The sequence below is a fragment of the Chrysochloris asiatica genome, unplaced genomic scaffold (genome assembly GCF_000296735.1).
Source record: "Chrysochloris asiatica unplaced genomic scaffold, ChrAsi1.0 scaffold00162, whole genome shotgun sequence".
NCBI lineage: Eukaryota > Metazoa > Chordata > Mammalia > Afrosoricida > Chrysochloridae > Chrysochloris > Chrysochloris asiatica.
This window is the reverse complement of record NW_006408680.1, coordinates 1,850,267-1,867,998: the sequence shown is the minus strand read 5'-3', so window position 1 is coordinate 1,867,998 and position 17,732 is coordinate 1,850,267. Positions and strand designations below refer to the sequence as shown.

Below are 17,732 nucleotides of genomic sequence, written 5' to 3'. Positions count from 1 at the left end.
GAAGAGGACTTAAAATATTTACTGATGAAGATCAAAGAGGACAGTCTTCGGTATGGATTACAACTCAATGTCAAGAAAACAAAAATCCTCACCACTGGACAAATAAACAGCATTTTTACCAATGGAGAAGAGATTGAGGTTGCCAAGGGATCATTTACCTAAACAATGAAATCCTGTTGTTATGAAGTGCCGTGGTGTCAGTTCCGACTCATAGTGACCCAGTATAGGTCTTCTAAGTAGCAGCTGGTGAGTCTGAACTGCTTACACAGTTAGAAGTCCAGTGCTTATCCTACAGTACCACACCAGGGCCCCAATAAAATCTTATTGCTGTTTATAAGTGCCATCAAATCAATTCTGATTCATACAGACTCAGTATAGGGTTTCCAAGGAGTGGCTGGTGGATTTGAACTGCTGACCTTGTGGTTATCTTGCTTATCTTACATCACCACACCAGTACTCCATGAAATCTTGTTGTTGTTAAGCGCTGCCAAGTCGGTTACAACTCATAGTAACCTGGTATAGGGTTTCCAAGGATTGGCTGCTGTGTCTGACTTTCCAACCCTGTGGTTCAAACCGACCTTGCGATCTAGTGTGTTACTCCATAGCACGGCACCAGGACTCCATGAAATCTTAGGACATAGTAAGAACCTTAAGGTCAGCAGTTCGAAACTGCCAGCCACTTCACGAGAGAAAGAGAAGGCTTTCTGCTCCCATAAAGATTTACAGCCTCGGAAACCCTATACCAGGTCGCTACGGGTCGGAACCGACTAGATAGCACTTAACAACAACAATAAGTGATACAGTCCTAAGGAGGTAAAAGTCCCTAGCTCCTCATCCTCTTTTCCCATGAGATTTTTCTTCACAGCATTTTGTAGTAACTTTGTTTGGGTATGTTTTTCCTTACTGTCAGTCATCCAGGCCCCTCCCCACCACCACCACAAACAGAAGGTAAGGTCTAGGAGGAAAGGAGCTTTATCAGTCAGTTTCACATTCTCTCCCACAGCCAGCAACCAGTATCTAGCCTAGGGTAAGCATACAATAAACACTACAAAAGCTTGTTGTTGTTGTTGTTATGTGCCATGGAGTCAGTTCCAACTAGACTCATAACGACCCTGTACAGGGTTTCCAAGGCTGTAAATCTTCACGGAAGCAGAAAGCCTCATCTTTCTCCCACGAAACGGCTGGTGGTTTTGAACTGCTGACCCTGAGGTTAGCAACGAAGTGGTTACGAATCAGGCTGTGAACCTCAGGGACAGCAGTTCGAAACTACCAGCTGTTCCATGGGAAAAAGATGATGCTTTCTGCTCTCGTAAAGATTTACAGCCTCGGAAACCCTGTTCAGGGTCGCTATGAGTTAGAACCAACTCCATGGCACGTAACAACAACAACAACAAGGCAAGAAAAATTTTGAAGTTACAAGAAAGTCAAACGGAACTGATGTGTGGGTATGGTGTGAAGAAAGTGTGCATGCGTGTATGTGTGTGCGAGAGAGAGACAGAGTTCGCATGTAAAACGAAGCTTGAAAGATAAACTTAGCAAACTGCAAAGGACCTCATTGGTCATGTGAAGGCATTTTCTCAGAGTCCAAGGGAACCACAAGGAGGTTTTGAAGCAGGAATGGTAGGAGCAGTGCACAGTGCACTCCTTCCTGGTGGGCCTGGAAGCTCCAGCTGCAAGCCTGGAAACCAGTTCTGAGATGCTGACATGGATAACCCTGGCTTCACGTTGTTGTTGTTAAGTGCTGACGAGTCGATTACGACCCATAGCGACTCTGTATAGGGTTTCCAAGGAGCAGCTGGTGAGCTTGAACCACTGACGCTGCAGTTCAAACGACTTCGCAGTCGACGCATTAGTCCACAGCGCCACACCAGGGCCCTGGCTTCAGGTTGGGTAGTAGAAATGGGGTGAAGGGAATGAACAGATTTGAGAAGGAGGTAGGAATGAAAGTTCAGTGAACTTGGTAGTTTAAAAAAGTTTTGTTTTGTTTGACAGTGGTAACAGCTGAAAACTCAAACTGACACACTATAAAGTACTGAGGAATCCCAAAAGGCAGAGCTGAGTGTTTCAAATCTGAGAGGCCAGTCATTTCTGCTAACTCCCATGCTAGGGAAACACCCACTATCGCGCAAAACTCCAACACCACTATTTTCAAGGTAAATTAGGAGCCATGGAAACCACAGAAAAGTTTCCAGCAGCTTTCCTGCTAAACAGGGATGAATTAAAATGAGAAAGAGCCTTTTGGCAGCTTTCTTGAAGGACATCCCAAGGTTAAATCTAACATAAATGCTAATAAGAAATACATTCTTTCCTGCAATGATTTCTGACACTCCTTACTTCAATGCCACTGGTTTGGGGAATGATTCTCAATTCCATTCAAAGGCTTCAAAAAGTTGGTGGAAAAATTGAATTAAAAGATGATGGAATTTTTCCATGAAATTTCTGAAGCTCCCTAGTATGTTCCAAAATAATTGTTGGTCTATCATTCGCATTAACACTTTTACGTGAACAGCAAACCAAAAGACCTTCGGCAATAGCCAAATTCACATGTCCATGAAGTTTTATCAGAAGCTCAAGATTTGTCAATATTCAATCCAAAGAGATTTTACTTTGAAAATACTGAAGCAATGATAGTCCTTTTTTTTTTATTTGCAAAAAGAGCCACATCACTTTACAATATCGACCAGGAACTATTTTCATACCTTTTGTTCCTAATCCTTGCATTAACGTATTCACTTTACGAACAGCATTTAGAAGTAATGGCACAAATACCTACACAAGTACACCAATGGTAAACTTTCATGGAGTGTCCCAAACTGTCCCAAAAAAGTGAACTTCCCTACCCAGTGACCACCCAAAGTACCCTATCTAGGTCAGGGTATAGTGGTTCAGTCTCTCTAAAGATGCCAGATGTCCCCAAAACCACTAGAAATAAGATCCTTGAATACCAACAGTAGCCAATCCTACTAGATAACATTCAATAAGAGATGTGGAATGTCTATCACAGAATAAAATTTCACTTTAGTGATTTAAAGGGGGGGGAGGGCATTTTGTTAGTCTAAATGTGACTTTATTTCAAAGGCCAAATAAACCATTTTCTTTCTGGGTAAGTATACATGGGAGTCCTACTGTGCAGCTGAGATAACATCAATGTCGGCAGTTCAAACCCACCGGCCACTCAATGGAAACTTTATACAGGAGGAGCTATGATTCAGAACTGACACACTGGTACTTCAACAAAGCACATACAGGTCTAACCAGTTCCACAAAGCATACCAGCAAATATGGGGATGCCTTGGAATGCAATAAGCTTCTATGTTCTTTGTTGTTGTTGTGAAGTGTCATGGAGTCCGTTACGACCCATCGTGAGCTTGCATACTGGACTTTCCAAGAAGCCACTGGTGGACTCAACATGCCCAAGTACAGTGCTGATCCAACAACTCTGAGCCCTTTCTTCACCGTGATATCACCATCAAAAATAGTATCATAATATACAGGACATTACAACAAATTTATGGATATTATGCAATGAAATAATAAACATTTAAAATAAATGGCTAAAAACAACAACAAGGAAATACTACAAGGTTAAATCACTGTAATTTTATTTTACAATTTGTATTGCCAAGAAGGAGTCCTGGTGTGGCACGGCGGGCTAACGCGTCAGACTGCAAAGTCATTTGAAATGCAAGGTTGGTGGTTCAAACTCACCAGCTGCTCTTTGGAAAGCCTAAACAGGGTCGCTATGGGTCAGAATTGACTCAACGGCACTTTAACAACAACAACATTGCTAAGAAAATTTTATTACTACAGGGCTAGTCATTACTACAATCAATAGTTTAAAATCTTTGTTATCTAATAATTTGTTGTTGTTGTGAAGTGCCCTCGAGTAGGTTCTGACCCATAGCGACCCTGTATAGGGTTTCCGAGGAGCGGCGTCAACCTTGCTGTTCAAATCAATTTTGCAGTCCAGCACATTAACTCACAGCGCCACACTAGGACTCCCTGTCCAATAATAATTATTACCTAATAATCATCCGAAAATATATCCATAGGAGATGAATATATTTATCATGAAAAGTGCTATATTCGAGCATAAACTGAAGGAATTTTAGTCAAAGTTGTTATTTTTATGTACTGAGGTGTCCTGGTGTGGCACCGGCACTGTGGGGTACGTACAGGACTGCAAGGCTGGTTTGAAATACAAGGTCGGCAATTCACACTCATCAGCTGCTGCTCGGAAACCTATACAGGGTTGCTATGAGTCGGAAGTGACTCAACAGCACTTAAAAACAATCTTATAATATTCAAAAGACACATATTCTAAAAATGAATAGGAATTTAGAGGTCATTTACTCCACCTTTTTCATTGTGTGAAACAGGAAACACAAAGAAAACCTAACTGATTTTTCCAAAAACACTTAGCCAGTTTGTATTGCAGTCTGTAGTTCCAGGCTGTCTCCCAGGCGCCCACATTTTAGGACAGTCGGACTGATGAGAAAAATCCAAAAGGTGAGCTCTGAGTGCTCTATCAAGGGAGTCAGGTGTTTGGATGCTGCGCAGTGAACCACTGCAGATTTCTTTCAGCCGTAGTCTTTTGATATTCCTACCAAACGACTCCCACCATTTGTCACATGGTAGCAGCTTGTGTGTTGCTGTGATTCTGGAAGCTATGCCACAGATACTGTAAATACCAGCAGGGTCCCTTCCCCGCCACCCCAGGTGGACAGGTTTCACATGAGCTTCCAGACAAAGACAGACTATGAAGAAAGAGAGATGAACCACACTTGAATTTTTAGTCATTGAAAACCTTATGAACAGCAGTGAAACACTTTCAGCACCAGATTACTGAAACATGATGAATAGCACCAAAATAGTGTCAGATATAGTGCAGGAAGATGAGCCCCTCAGGATGGAAGGCACTCCAAATATGACTGGGGAAGAGATGCCTCCTCAAAGTACAGTTAACCATTATGATGTGAATGGAGTGAAGCCTTTGGGACCTTCATTTGCTGATGGGGCACAACTCAAAATGAACAAAAACAGCTATAAACTTCTGTTAAAATTGGAACATGGAATGTACTAAATACGAATCTGGGAAAACGAGAAATTGTCAAAAAGGAAAATAATGTGTAACATTGATATCCTAGGCATTAGTGAACTGAAATGGAATGGCATTGGCCAGTTTTAACCTGAAAATCACATGGTTTAATACACCAGGAAAGATAAATTCAAGAAGAATGGTGTCGCATTCACCATCAAAGAGAACATATCAAAATCTGTCATGAAGTACAACGCTGTCTGTGATAGGATAAATATGCCTACAAGAAGACCAGTAACACCACTCTTATTCAAATTTACACACCAACCAGAGTTGTGTTCTGACATGAAGAACATCATACAGGAAGCAATCAAAAGGTGATTAAGAAGACAAGAAAGAAGGAAAACACCAAAATGGATGTCAGAGGAGACACTGAAAAATGCTCTCCAGCTTAAAAATGCTAAAGCAAATGGAAGAAATAAGGGGTAAAAGAGATGAACAGGAAATCTCAAAGATCAGCTCAAGAAGACGAAGTCAAGTATTAACAAAGAAATGTGCAAACACTTGGAGCCAGAAACAAAAAGGGAAGAACACGCTGAGTAGTTCTTAAGCTAAGGTAACGGAAGAAAAAAAATTTAAGCTTCACCTTGCAATACTGAAGGATTCTATGAGCAAAATAATGAATGATGTAGAAAGCATCAACAGATGACAGAAGGAATACACAGAGTAACTGTACCAGAAAGAAATAATCAATGATCAACCATTTCAAGAGGTTGCATATGATTCAAGAGTCAATGATACTGAAGGTACACAGAAGGCACTGGCAAACAACAGGGCTCCAGGAACTGATGGAATACAAACAGAAATCTTTCAACAGATTGATGCAGCACTAGAGGTGCTCACTCATCTCTGTCAAGAAATTTGAAAGACAACAATCTGGCTAACTCACTGGATGAGATCTGTATTTGTGCCCATTCCAAAGAGAGGTGACCCAGCACAGTGAGGAAATCACTGGACAGCAGCATTAATACAGCGTGCAAGTAAACTTTTGCTAAAGGTAATTGCAAAATGGCTGTAACAGTACATTTGAGAGAGAAGTGTCAGAAGTTCAAGAAGGATTCAAATGAGGATGAAGAACAAGGGATGCCACTGCTGATAACAGATGGATCTTGACTGAAAGCAGAGAATACCTGTGCTTCATTAACTATGCAAAGGTTGAGGATTGAGAGGATCAGGACAAGCTATGGACAACATTGCAGAAAATGAGCATTCTGGAACAATTAATTGTGCTCATGAGGAACCTGCACATAGACCACAAGGCAGTTGTTGAACAGAACAAGGGAACACTAAATGGTTTAAAATTTTTAGCAAAGGTGTGTGCCAGGGTTGTATTCTTTCACCATACTTATTCAATCTGTATGCTGAGCAAATATTCAGAGAAGCTGGGTTATATGAAGAACACCATGGCATCAAGACTGAAGGAAGACTCATTAACAACCTGCCATGTGCAGATGATACAACCTTGCTTGCTGAAAGTGAAGAGGACTTAAAATGCTCTCTGGTGAAGATAAAAAAACCACAGCCTTTGGTATGAGTTGCACCTCAAGACAAAGAAACAAGAATCCCCACCACTGGAAAAATAAATAACATCCATATCATCAGAGAAAAGAATGTAGCTGTCAAAGACTTCATTTTGCTAGGCTCAACCACCATGGAGGCAGCAGTCAAGAAATCAAACAACGTATTGCATCACCTGTTTACAGTGCTAAAGAGCAAAGATGTCAGTTTGAGGACTAAGGTGTGCCTGAACTAAGTCATGGTATGTTCAATAAACCTCATATGCATGTGAAAGTGGGACAATGAATAAGGAAGACCATAGAAGAATTAATGCTTTTGTGTTATGGTGTTGGAGAGAAATATTAAAGGTTCCATGGACTGTCAGAAGAACAAACAAATCTGTATTGGAAGAAGTATAACCAGAATGCTCCTTAGAAGCCAAGATGACCAGACTTCGTCTCTCATACCTTGAACATGTTATCAGGAAGGACCAGTCCCTGGAGAAGGACATCATGCTTGGTAAAATGGAGGGTCAGTGAAAAAGAGGAAGACTTCTAACAAGATGGATTGGCACAGTAGCAGCAGAAATGGGCTCTAACATAGCACTGATTTTGAGATTGGCACAAGAACAATCGGTTTTTCACTCTGTTGTGCAAAAGGTTGCTGTGAATCGGTATTGGCTAGACAGAACCCAACCACCACCACCACCACCCACCAAACAACCCTCTTCCTAATGTTCTGAGTTCAATAGGGGAGAAGCTATCAATAGGATGATACAACGAAAGATTGTTAAGAGTTCATTATGATTGCAATAACTTGGAAATCAACATGGGTATGAACCACCTCAGGAGCATCAGGAAGAATCTCACTCACATCAAAGAAGAAAAGAGCCTGGTGTGAAACATGTCATCTGGAACCAGAGAACTGTGTGCATAGAAATTCCTCAACCCCGTGACAGAAAACCACGACACCAGAGGCAGCAGTACAACCGAGAGTCACAGCACCAACAGAACGGTGGGTTTCCTAGGGCACAGAGCACCGAAAACCCAGTGAGTTGGGGCAGGAGGATTGCTTGCAGAGTGGGGCTTCCTCCTGGCACTTAGGCTTGCAGATCCCCAGAGTTAGAAGCCAGAGCCTTCAGGCTGAGGCCTATGGTGGAGCGGTAAATGCATATGGGCATTTATAAGCAGCCCTAATAGAACCCTATCACATTGACTGGGCAGAGGGAGGCCTGCCTGGGGGCGCACCTGGATGAACAACTGTGCCCTAAGAATTCTGACCCTCCTCACATCCCTACTAAGCCCCACAGCCATGCGCAGGATGTCTGAGTCTGTGGCTGCTAAAGCAAGCTGAGAGGGCGTGACCAGAGGAATGCTTGGCATCTACAATTCACAGCTGTGCAAAGCAATACGATTAACACTAAATGCTAAATAACCTTTTCTGAAAATGGGGCAAACATCCTTTTATCTGTATACTGCACACTTCTTAAAGAAGGGGAAGACTCTACAATGGATAGTCCTGATAGGTCCTATTAAACAGAATTTATATGAAATTAATTTCTTCTACGGAGTAAACTTCGTTAAGTAAGAGAGAAATGTTTGTGACTTTGTGGCTGCATCTGTAGAATAGACTACCTGGGAGTGTCTTCCAGGTAGACTCCACATCAGCCATGTCAGTCTTGGCACTGGATGGAATGCTCACAACTGCCGAGTGTTTTCTACAGCTATTCAGGCAGGGTGGATGTGTGCATGTATCTTTACTTACAGAAAAAAAAAAAACTTTAATGACTTAGAAAACTGATCTGCAGGTATGGCGCTACAGGATGATGCGCTGGACCACAAAGTCAGATGAGCTGCAAGGTTGGCAGTTCAAAAACCCACCAGCTGTCTTTGGAAACATTATAAAGGGTTGCAGTGAGTTGGAACCAACTGGATGGCACTTCACAACAACAGTTTCATCACCCTACAGTTCAATAGGTTAGGAAGGGGAATGGAGAAAGCGAAAAGGAGGGAGGGAAGGGATGATGAGAATCTGAAGAAGTCTGGGAGAATTTCTCATGCGTTTCCACGCTACAAAATTATTTGTGATGTCGTTATCTAAGAGCCCTCACAGTAACTTTAAAAGTTCTTATTACATTAGCAGAAAGAAAGTGGGGCAGCCTGCTTCCATAAAGACAGCAGCCTTGGGAACCCTACGAGGCAGTTGTACTCTGTCCTACTGGGTCCCTAGGAGTCAGAACAGTCAGACTCCACGGCAATGTGTTTTTCTGGTTTTTTATTTTCTGTTAAAAATACTATTAAATGAGCTCAAGTGTGAGAAGTGCTCAGAATGGTGCCCGGTAGTTTTTACTTTTTGTAAGAGAATAGTTTCATTCTTGGGAAATGTTCACTATGGGACACAGAATCTCCAGGAGCAGACATACACACTGGAACCCACCCTGCATAGTAGGGCCTTCTATACACTCATTAACTGCTTACAATGAGATCCTGCTCCTCTTCAATTACAAACAAAAGAAAGACAGACAAGGGGACATATTTCGTCACTCACACTAATAATGAGGTGCTTATAAAGTCTTCCCCAATGGAGCCGGGGATTCAGAATCGAGTACTGTCTGATTACCGAATCTGCTCCTCATAACACACTTCTTTCCAAAGAAAATAGCTAAGAATGTGAGCAAGGCCTAAGCCTGTCTAATAGATGACGTTACATGAAGTATTAATTAGTTCAATGTTTTCTGGCTAAACAGAATTCCTAACAAATAACAACCTATCTGTTAGGCTAAGCAGGAGTCATCCATGGAGCTCTCTACTCACTGCAGGCACAAGGAGCTTCTTCACTTCTTCCACCGCTCTCTGGAGTTTGATCTCCGCTCTGTTCTGAGCCTCTTCCACAGTGATCAGTACATGTAAGTCTTCATTCAGATGTTCCCAATTGGGCTTTCCTCTGTTTTGCTCCTCCTTAAAAAAAAAATGACAAAGTACACTGTTACAAACCACACACTTCAAAGAGGGGGCACGCACCATAGCCCTTACTGGTTAGTAATGGTGTAAGCTATGTTTGCATTATTTTCCTTTGATGACAAAAATCAACCTTTTGAATTACTTTCCTGGCAAAGAATCTAACAGCTAGATTTACTGCGTTCAACGACGATTCAAGTTAGCATCTGCTACTATGTGCTTTCCGGCAAGGACCTAGAGGCTCAGACATAACAGTAACCAAACAGGCGGCCTCGCAGTTCAGGAATTCACAAAGACACGGATGCCTGGTTCATCCTTAAACACTCTGAAAGGCTTGTTGCCACTTCTCTTCTCTCTCTCTCCACATAGGAGCAATCAAAAGCTCATCAAAGTTAGCAAGTCACATGCCAAGGCCACAGGAAATCAACTGCTAAAATAAGAGCAGAATCAAAGTTTTCACTTTCAAATTCAGTGTCCTCTCCACCCTGCTATAACTACTTCTAGTACACTGGCTGTGTTCAAGATTAGGAACAGTATTTTATTCACAGACATTGTTGTATAAGAGAAACGGCATTTGTATTAAGTAGTAATTACAGAAACCACGGGGCCTAAGAAGCACGTACATTCTGAGCTGTCTTTCCATCAGACCTGACTTTTAAACACTGAACTAACCTTACTAAGGTCACTCTTTCATGATAAGCATTAGTTTAAGAGAGACTATGTTTCAGTTTTGTACTGTCTTGAAAATGACTTAGTACACAGAATGTCCCCACGCAGAACACCTTGTCACACACTCCAGAGAGAATTTCAGAAGCCACTTACCCACACTTCTCTTCCCCACCTGGATTATTCTTTGCTTCTAATTTCCATTTTAGAGACTGAAATGTACCTGGCTCAGAGCAAGGTAACAAATGTAAGCACAAAATTCGGGAGTGTGCCAAACTGAGCTTCAAGTCACAGACCTGGTATAATGAACTGTTAGTTCACGAGTGCTAGTAGTTTTGTGGTACAACTCACATGCCAGGAAGCTCTATGAAAAAGCAAGTGGGGTCTTAAAAGCTTGTGTGTGGCCATCTAGGATGCAACTATTATTGGTCCCTCAAAGATGCAGGGGAACAATTAGTCCAGTAGACTAACTGTTGTTGTTAAGTACCGATGACTTGGTTCTGACCCACAGCGACCTTGTACAGGGCTTCTAAGAAGCAGCTGGTGAGTATGAACCGCTGACCTTGTGGTTCAAACAGACTTCGCAGTCAAGTACATTAAGCCATAGCACTACACCAGGACTCTGTAGAGGACTAACAGAATGCTTGAATGTTAGTCTCTGTGACCCTGTGACCAGAAGAACTAGATGGTGCCCAGCTATCGCTGCCCAGGATACATACAGTGGACAAACTAGCCACATAAGGTCAAATGACACCATTTGCCCAGGGATGAAGTTCAGAGGGCAAGAAAGGATAAAAGGAAATTGCAAACACAGGTAGGAAGTAGGATGAGCACCAGGACAGCAAGGGCCTGGTGACCAAAGTCAGGACCCAAAATGCGTAATGAATTACTGAGTGGAAAAGCCATCTGCTCTGTTTTTTACAACTATCTGGCATTTAATGAATTGAAAAACTGACCTGTGAACAGTATGATCATTAAACTTAGAGTCTCAAAGTTTTCCCAGAGTGTCCTGCTGCACTGACCATCATTGTGTCTCTTGCTATGCAATCACCCAGACCATCTCCCTGGTCTCAAGGTCTGTTTCTTTCTGACTTACTAAAAGTTGTCAGTAGCTGTTGGCTCATCAAACCTCTCTGATTTTCTTTGGTGATGCTCATGAGGTCTGGTTTTGATATACTGACAAAGAGAGTGCTTTCCCTTTAACACCCCACAGGATTTTGTTTCAATGAATCCAAAGAACATGGCATAATATAGGTCAAGATAAACTACATGTATATAATTACTGGTGTGGCACTGTGGGTTAATGCACCAGACTGCAAAGCCGTTTGAACTGCAAGATCAGCAAGCGGTTCAAGTTAACCAGCTGCTCCTTGGAAACCCTATACAAGGTCGCTATGGGTCGGAATCGACTCGATAGCACTTAGCAACAACAATTACTATGTATAAGGAGCTCTGGCAGCTTAGTGGTTACAAATTGAGCTGCGAACCTTAAGGTCAGCAGTTCAAAAGTACCAGCTGTTCCGCAGGAGAAAGATGAGGCTTTCTGCTCCCGTAAAGATTTACAGCCTCAGAAACCCTGTGCGGGGGTGCACTTTGAGTCGGAATTGACTCCAGGGCACAAAACAACAACAACCATTACTATGTACATGAATTAAGTTCAAAGCTCAAAGCCATGACCTCCCATCTTTTGATTTAAGGGAGGGTGGAATGAAAGACATGGAAACACCTTTATCTGTACAACAAATTGAAGCTTGCTGATCCCGGCTGGCACAGTGGGCTAAGTATAGGGCTATTAACCAACCCACCAACCGCCTGGAGGGAGAAAGATAAGGCTGGCTATCTGCTCCCCTGTAAAGATTAGTAGTTTTCCAAACCCTATGCAGTAGTTCTACATTACCCTATAGGATCATTCTGAGCTGGAATTTACTCAACAGCAACGGGTTTAAAAATATATATATTTTTTAGGTGCCTCCTTTCAGTCGGTTCCCAACCATAGCGACGCTCACTGCCTGGTCCTGTGCCATCCTCACAATTGTTGTTAAGCTTGAGCTCAGTGCTGCTGCAGGTGTGCCAATCCATCTCCTTGGGGATCTTACTATTTTTCGCTGACCCTGCACTTTACCAAACATGAGGTCCTGTTCCAGGGACTGCTCCCTGTTGATAACATGCCCTGAGTATTAGAGAAGACGTCTCACCGTCCTGGTTTCTAAGGAACATTCTGGTTGTACTAGCCACACAGATTTGTTTGTTTTTCTAGCAGTCCATTCTCCAGCACTATTAACTCAAAGGCATCACTTCTTCTGCAATTTTCCTTATTCACTGCCCAACTTTCACATGTAAGTGAAGCTAGCAAAAATCATACTGTTATTGTTGGTACTATTAAGCTGGTACCGACTCATAGTGACCCTATGCACAACAGAGCGAAACACTGCCTGGCGGTTCTGGACCACCCTCACAATTGTTGCCACGCTTGAGCCCACTGATGCTGCCACTTTGTCAATCCACTTTGCCAATCCATCTCGGAGGTCTTCCTCTTTTTCTCTGATCCTCCACCTTACCAAACACGATATCCTTCTCCAGCGACTGCTCCCTCCTGACAATATATCCGAAGTAGTAAAGATGAAGTTTGGCCATCTTGGGGTCCAAGGAGCACTCTGGCTGCACTTCTTCCAAAATGGATCTACTGGTTCTTTTGGCAACGCATGGCACTTTCAATATTCTCCTCCAACACCATAACTCAAAAGCATCAATTCTTCTACGGTCTTCCTTATTCACTGTCCAGCTTTTGCATATGAGGTCATTGAAAATACCATGACTTGAGTCAGACACACCACAGTCCTCAAACTGATATCTTTGCTCTTCAACACTTTCACAGGGTCTTGTGCAGCAGATGTGCTTAACGCACTGCATTGTTTGATTTCTTGAATGTTTATGGTAGATTTGAGCAAACTGAAGTCTTTGACAACTTCAAATCTTTTCTCTGTTAATATGGATGTTGTTTATTGGTCCAGTGGTGAGGGGTTCCCTCCCCCTTTATATTGAGATACAACCCACACCGAAGGCTGTGGTCTTTGATCTTCATCTGTAAGCACTTTAGGTCTTCTTCACTTTCCGTAAGCAAAATTGTATCATATGCATACTTCAGTTGTTAATGAGTCTTTCTCCGATCCTGATGCCGTTTTTCTTCACATAATCGAGCTTCTCAGGCTTTTTGCTCAGCATACTGACTGAATAAATAAGGTGAAAGAATATAACCCTGGTGCACACCTTTCCTAATTTTAAGCCATTTGGTGTACCTTTGTTCTGTTTGAACAACTGCCTCATGGTCTATGTACAGGTTCCTTATGAGCACAATTAAGTGTTCCAGAATACTCATATTTCACAATGCTGTCCATAGTTTGTCATGATCCACACAATCAAAAGCCTTTATCTAGTTAATAAAGCACAAGTAAACATCTTTCTAAGGAGCTCTGGTAGCATACTGATAACCACTACATTACCAGGTTACGAATCGGGCTGCGAGCCTTAAGATCAGCAGTTTGAAACTACCAGATGCTCCGTGGGAGAAAGATGAGACTTTCTGCTCCCGTAAAGATTTACAGCCTCGGAAACCCTGTACAGGGTCGCTATGGGTCAGAACTGACTCGATGGCACTTAACAACAACAACAAACATCTTTCTGGTATTCTCTGCTTTCAGCCAAGATCCATTGGACATCAGCAATGATATCCCTCGTTCCACGGCCTCTCAGAATCTAACTCAAACCTCTAGAAGTTCTATGTCAATATATGCTTGCATCCGTTTTTGGGAATTATCTTTAGCAAAATTTGCTTGCATAGGATATTAATGATGTCCGATGATTTCTGCATTCCTTTGGGTCACCTCTCTTTGAATGGCCACAAACGCTCTCCAGTCAATTGGCTAGGTAGTTGTCTTCTGTATTTCTCGGCATAAATGATAAGTGAGTGGTTCCAGTGCTGCCTCAGTTGGTTGAAAGATTTCAATTTGTATTCCATCAATTCCTGGTGCCTTGTTCTTTGCCAATTCCTTCAATGCCCCTTGGACTTCTTCCTTCAGTATCATTGGCTCTTGATCATATGCTACACCTCTTCAAATGGATGAACATCAATCATCTCTTTCTGGTACAGTGAATCTGTATATTCCTTCCATCTTCTTTTGATACTTTCTGCATCATTCAATATTTTGCCTAGAGAATCCTTCAATACTGCAAGACAAGGCTTCAATTTTTTTTCAGTTCCTTCAGCTAGAGGAATGCTGAGCGTGTTCTTCCCTTTTGGTTTTCTAACTCCAAGTCTTTGCACATTTTGTTATAATATGTCACATTATCTTCTCAAGCTTCCTTTTGAAAATTTCTGTTCACGTTTTTTACCTCTTCATTTTTTTCATTTGCTTTCGCATCTCTGTGCTGGAGAACAGATTTCAGAGCCTCTTCTGACTTTCATTTTGGTCTTTTCCTTCTATCTTGTCTTCTTAATGACCTTCTGCATTCTTCCTGTAGGATGTTCTTGATGTTATTATGCCACGACTCTTCAGGTCTTCGATCTTAGTGTCTAATGCATCAAATGTAATTGGCTCTCGAGGACTTGTGTTAATATTCTTAAGCTTCAGCCTGAACTTGCAGATGAGCAATTGATATCTATTCCAGTTTGCTCCCGGCCTAGTTCAGGCTCTTGCTATGGAACTTTTTCACCGTTAATGTGTTGTGGAGTTGGTTCCCACTCATAGCGACCATGTACAAGGTTTCCGAGGCTGTAAATCTTTACGGGAGCAGAAAGCCCCATCTTTCTCCCATGGAACAACTTGTAGTTTCGAGCTGCTGACCTTGAAGTTAGCAGCCCGATTCATAACCACTACATTACCAGAGCTCCTTTCGGCAGATGTTGTCAATTTAATTTCTGTGTATTGGTTCATGCGTATAGTCGTCTTTTATCTTGTTTACAAATGGTACTTGCAGTGATGAAGTCATTGGTCTTACAAAATTCTATCATGTGATCTCCAACAACATTTCTATCACCAAGCCATATTTTCCAACTACTGGAAAGACCTTTCCTCTTTGTTTACAACCTTTACATTTTAGTTGCCAGTAATTCACCACTCCTGTCAGTTTGTCATACTATTATGACTACTGTTAAAGGACACTTGACCTGTCCTGTTGTTAGGTGCCATTGAGTCAGTACCGACTCAGAGTGGCCTTATGCACAGCAAAAGGAAACACTGCCTGATAGTCACTGGGGACTGAAGGAAGACAGAGCTCAGTCATCCTCTCAGCAGGCAGTACTTCTCCAAGGACAGCACCTCCAAGAGACTCCAAGAGTTAAGCAAACTGCCGTCCTAAATCGACTTCATAGATTAGGGAAGGAATCAGAAACAGAAATCTTGATCCTTTAGAGTTCTTTTGACTTCACCATTTTACCTTTAACAATGTTGTTTGCAAATTCACACATTTCATGTCCTCAAAGAATTTTACAGGCAGATAAATAACAGATTAATGGACATTATATATCAGATTTAGAGTTTGGGGTTTGCTTGTTTGTTTAATTGGTTCCCACTCCCAATTCCATGTGCCCTTTTCTCCGTAAGTGATTTCCTCAGTAAGTTCCATGAAGATCAACAAAAAAACTGGGATTGAAGTATCTAATAAATCAGCTACAAAAATAGAAAGCTTTTAACCTAAATGTGAGAATCTTCTATTAAAATTTAATGATAGAAATATACAAAAAGGATATACTTTATACTACAATAAACTGACTGCTTTATACACAAGACTTTTCCTCCAGTCTTCAAAAATTTCCATTAAAATTTGGCCTTCATATGCCATGTATATTTCCAACAATACTAGGGGAATTCTAAAAGTTTGTAGGAAAATCCCAGTATCTGTTCATTTCATGTTTCCATGAAATTTCTGAAGCCCTTATGTATGACTAAACTAGATCTAATTTCAACAAAATATCCACTTTACTTCTAAAGCAGTTGTATACAGTAACACAAAAATAGTAAGAGTATAAAGTCTCAACACATATGACACACTACTTTTGTTTTAGATTGGTTTTTGATCAACTCCAGTCACTGCCCTATGAGGTTTTAAATTATGCTGTAATTACAGTATTTGTTTGAACAACAAAGTAATTCTATAACATGAAACATGGGAACACACTGATTGTCTCCACCCCTGCTGAGAGTCCCTTTTCATTATGTGTTTGTAGTCAGGCAAATGAGCCCAAGTCGCCTGCTCCCACTGTGCTCTTAATGTGACAGTTCACAAGCCAAAACGCGCAGGACAAAATCCAAAATGATTACCTACTTAAGAAAAGCATGCTGCCAATAACACACTTATGAATATGTAACATTTTAAGTCAAGTGACCAAGCTTTAGCGTATGGTATGACCATCTCCATGTATACATCCAATCTCATACTAGTTTAAGAACTGCTCACTGAAAATTTGGCACAAAGAAGATTCCACACAATCTAATTCCTCAGACTCCAGCTAAAAAGTTGATCTCAAAAACACTTTTTCCCCCTGAATTTGGACCTTAGTTCAACAACAAACATGTTTTTGAAGCAAATTGCTTTCAAATAATACACAAAGATTTGGGGAATTGCATATTCAATGCTGAATTCATCATCTAGGAAATCCTGATCAGTAGCAGACATTTGTTATTGTTATTAAGTGTGGTTAACTAACACCGTAGCAGTTCTTTCTAGGGTTTCTGGGTTTGAACTGCCGACTTTGCGGTTCAAATTGACTTTCTGGTCTAGCGCATTTATCTTGCAGCACCAAACACCAAGACTCCAGTGGACATTTAGCACACACATATTAAGTCCTGGTGTGGCACTGTGGGGGTTAATACATTGAACTGCAAGATTAGTTTAAACCACAAGGTCGGTGGTTCAAGCGCACCAGTCACTCCTTGGAAACTCTATGTTGTTGCTAAATGCCAAGTCAGTTCCGACCCATAGCGACCCTACAGGACCATTATGAGTAGGAACCTACTTGACAGTGCTTAACAACAACATCATATTAAAGCGGAATGAAACAATTCAGTATTTCATGCCAAATATTTTTCATGTTGAAAGCAAGATACTAAGCAATGACTCTTCCCAATGCTACTCTTTCCCAAGAACACCGATCTCCTTTAGACAAAAGACTACAGACTGCCAGGGATGCCCTCGTTCCAGTTTTCAAATACTCATTCAATCGCAGTAACTGTGCCTCTGTAGCCACAATTCTGTAACGGCAGTCTAAACCAATAATACTGGTCTATTCCAATGACAGCCAGCTACCTCTGCAGTGCAGAAACAAATCTGATCTTAGAGACTTGTTCCTTTATTTTCAGTGGTAGGGAGAGTGGTACCCATGTACCTGAACACACATGTGTATGGACACACTTGTATACAGGTAGGACTCCAGCAACACATCAAAAAGATAATACATCATGATCAAGTGGGATTCATATCAGGGATGCAAGGATGGTTCAACATTAGAAAAACGATCA

At 41.6% G+C, this 17,732-nt stretch overlaps 1 protein-coding gene across 5 annotated transcripts in view; it reads right to left on the bottom strand.

Moving 5' to 3' along the window:
* LOC102831275 (protein quaking-like) overlaps positions 1–17,732 on the bottom strand; it is a 179,874-nt gene that overhangs the window by 45,948 nt on the left and 116,194 nt on the right. For all 5 annotated transcript variants that reach the window (XM_006871169.1, XM_006871172.1, XM_006871171.1 and 2 more), the window contains exon 4: positions 9,409–9,552. In XM_006871169.1, the coding sequence (XP_006871231.1) occupies positions 9,409–9,552 (144 nt within the window). The remainder of the gene's footprint in view (positions 1–9,408; positions 9,553–17,732) is intronic.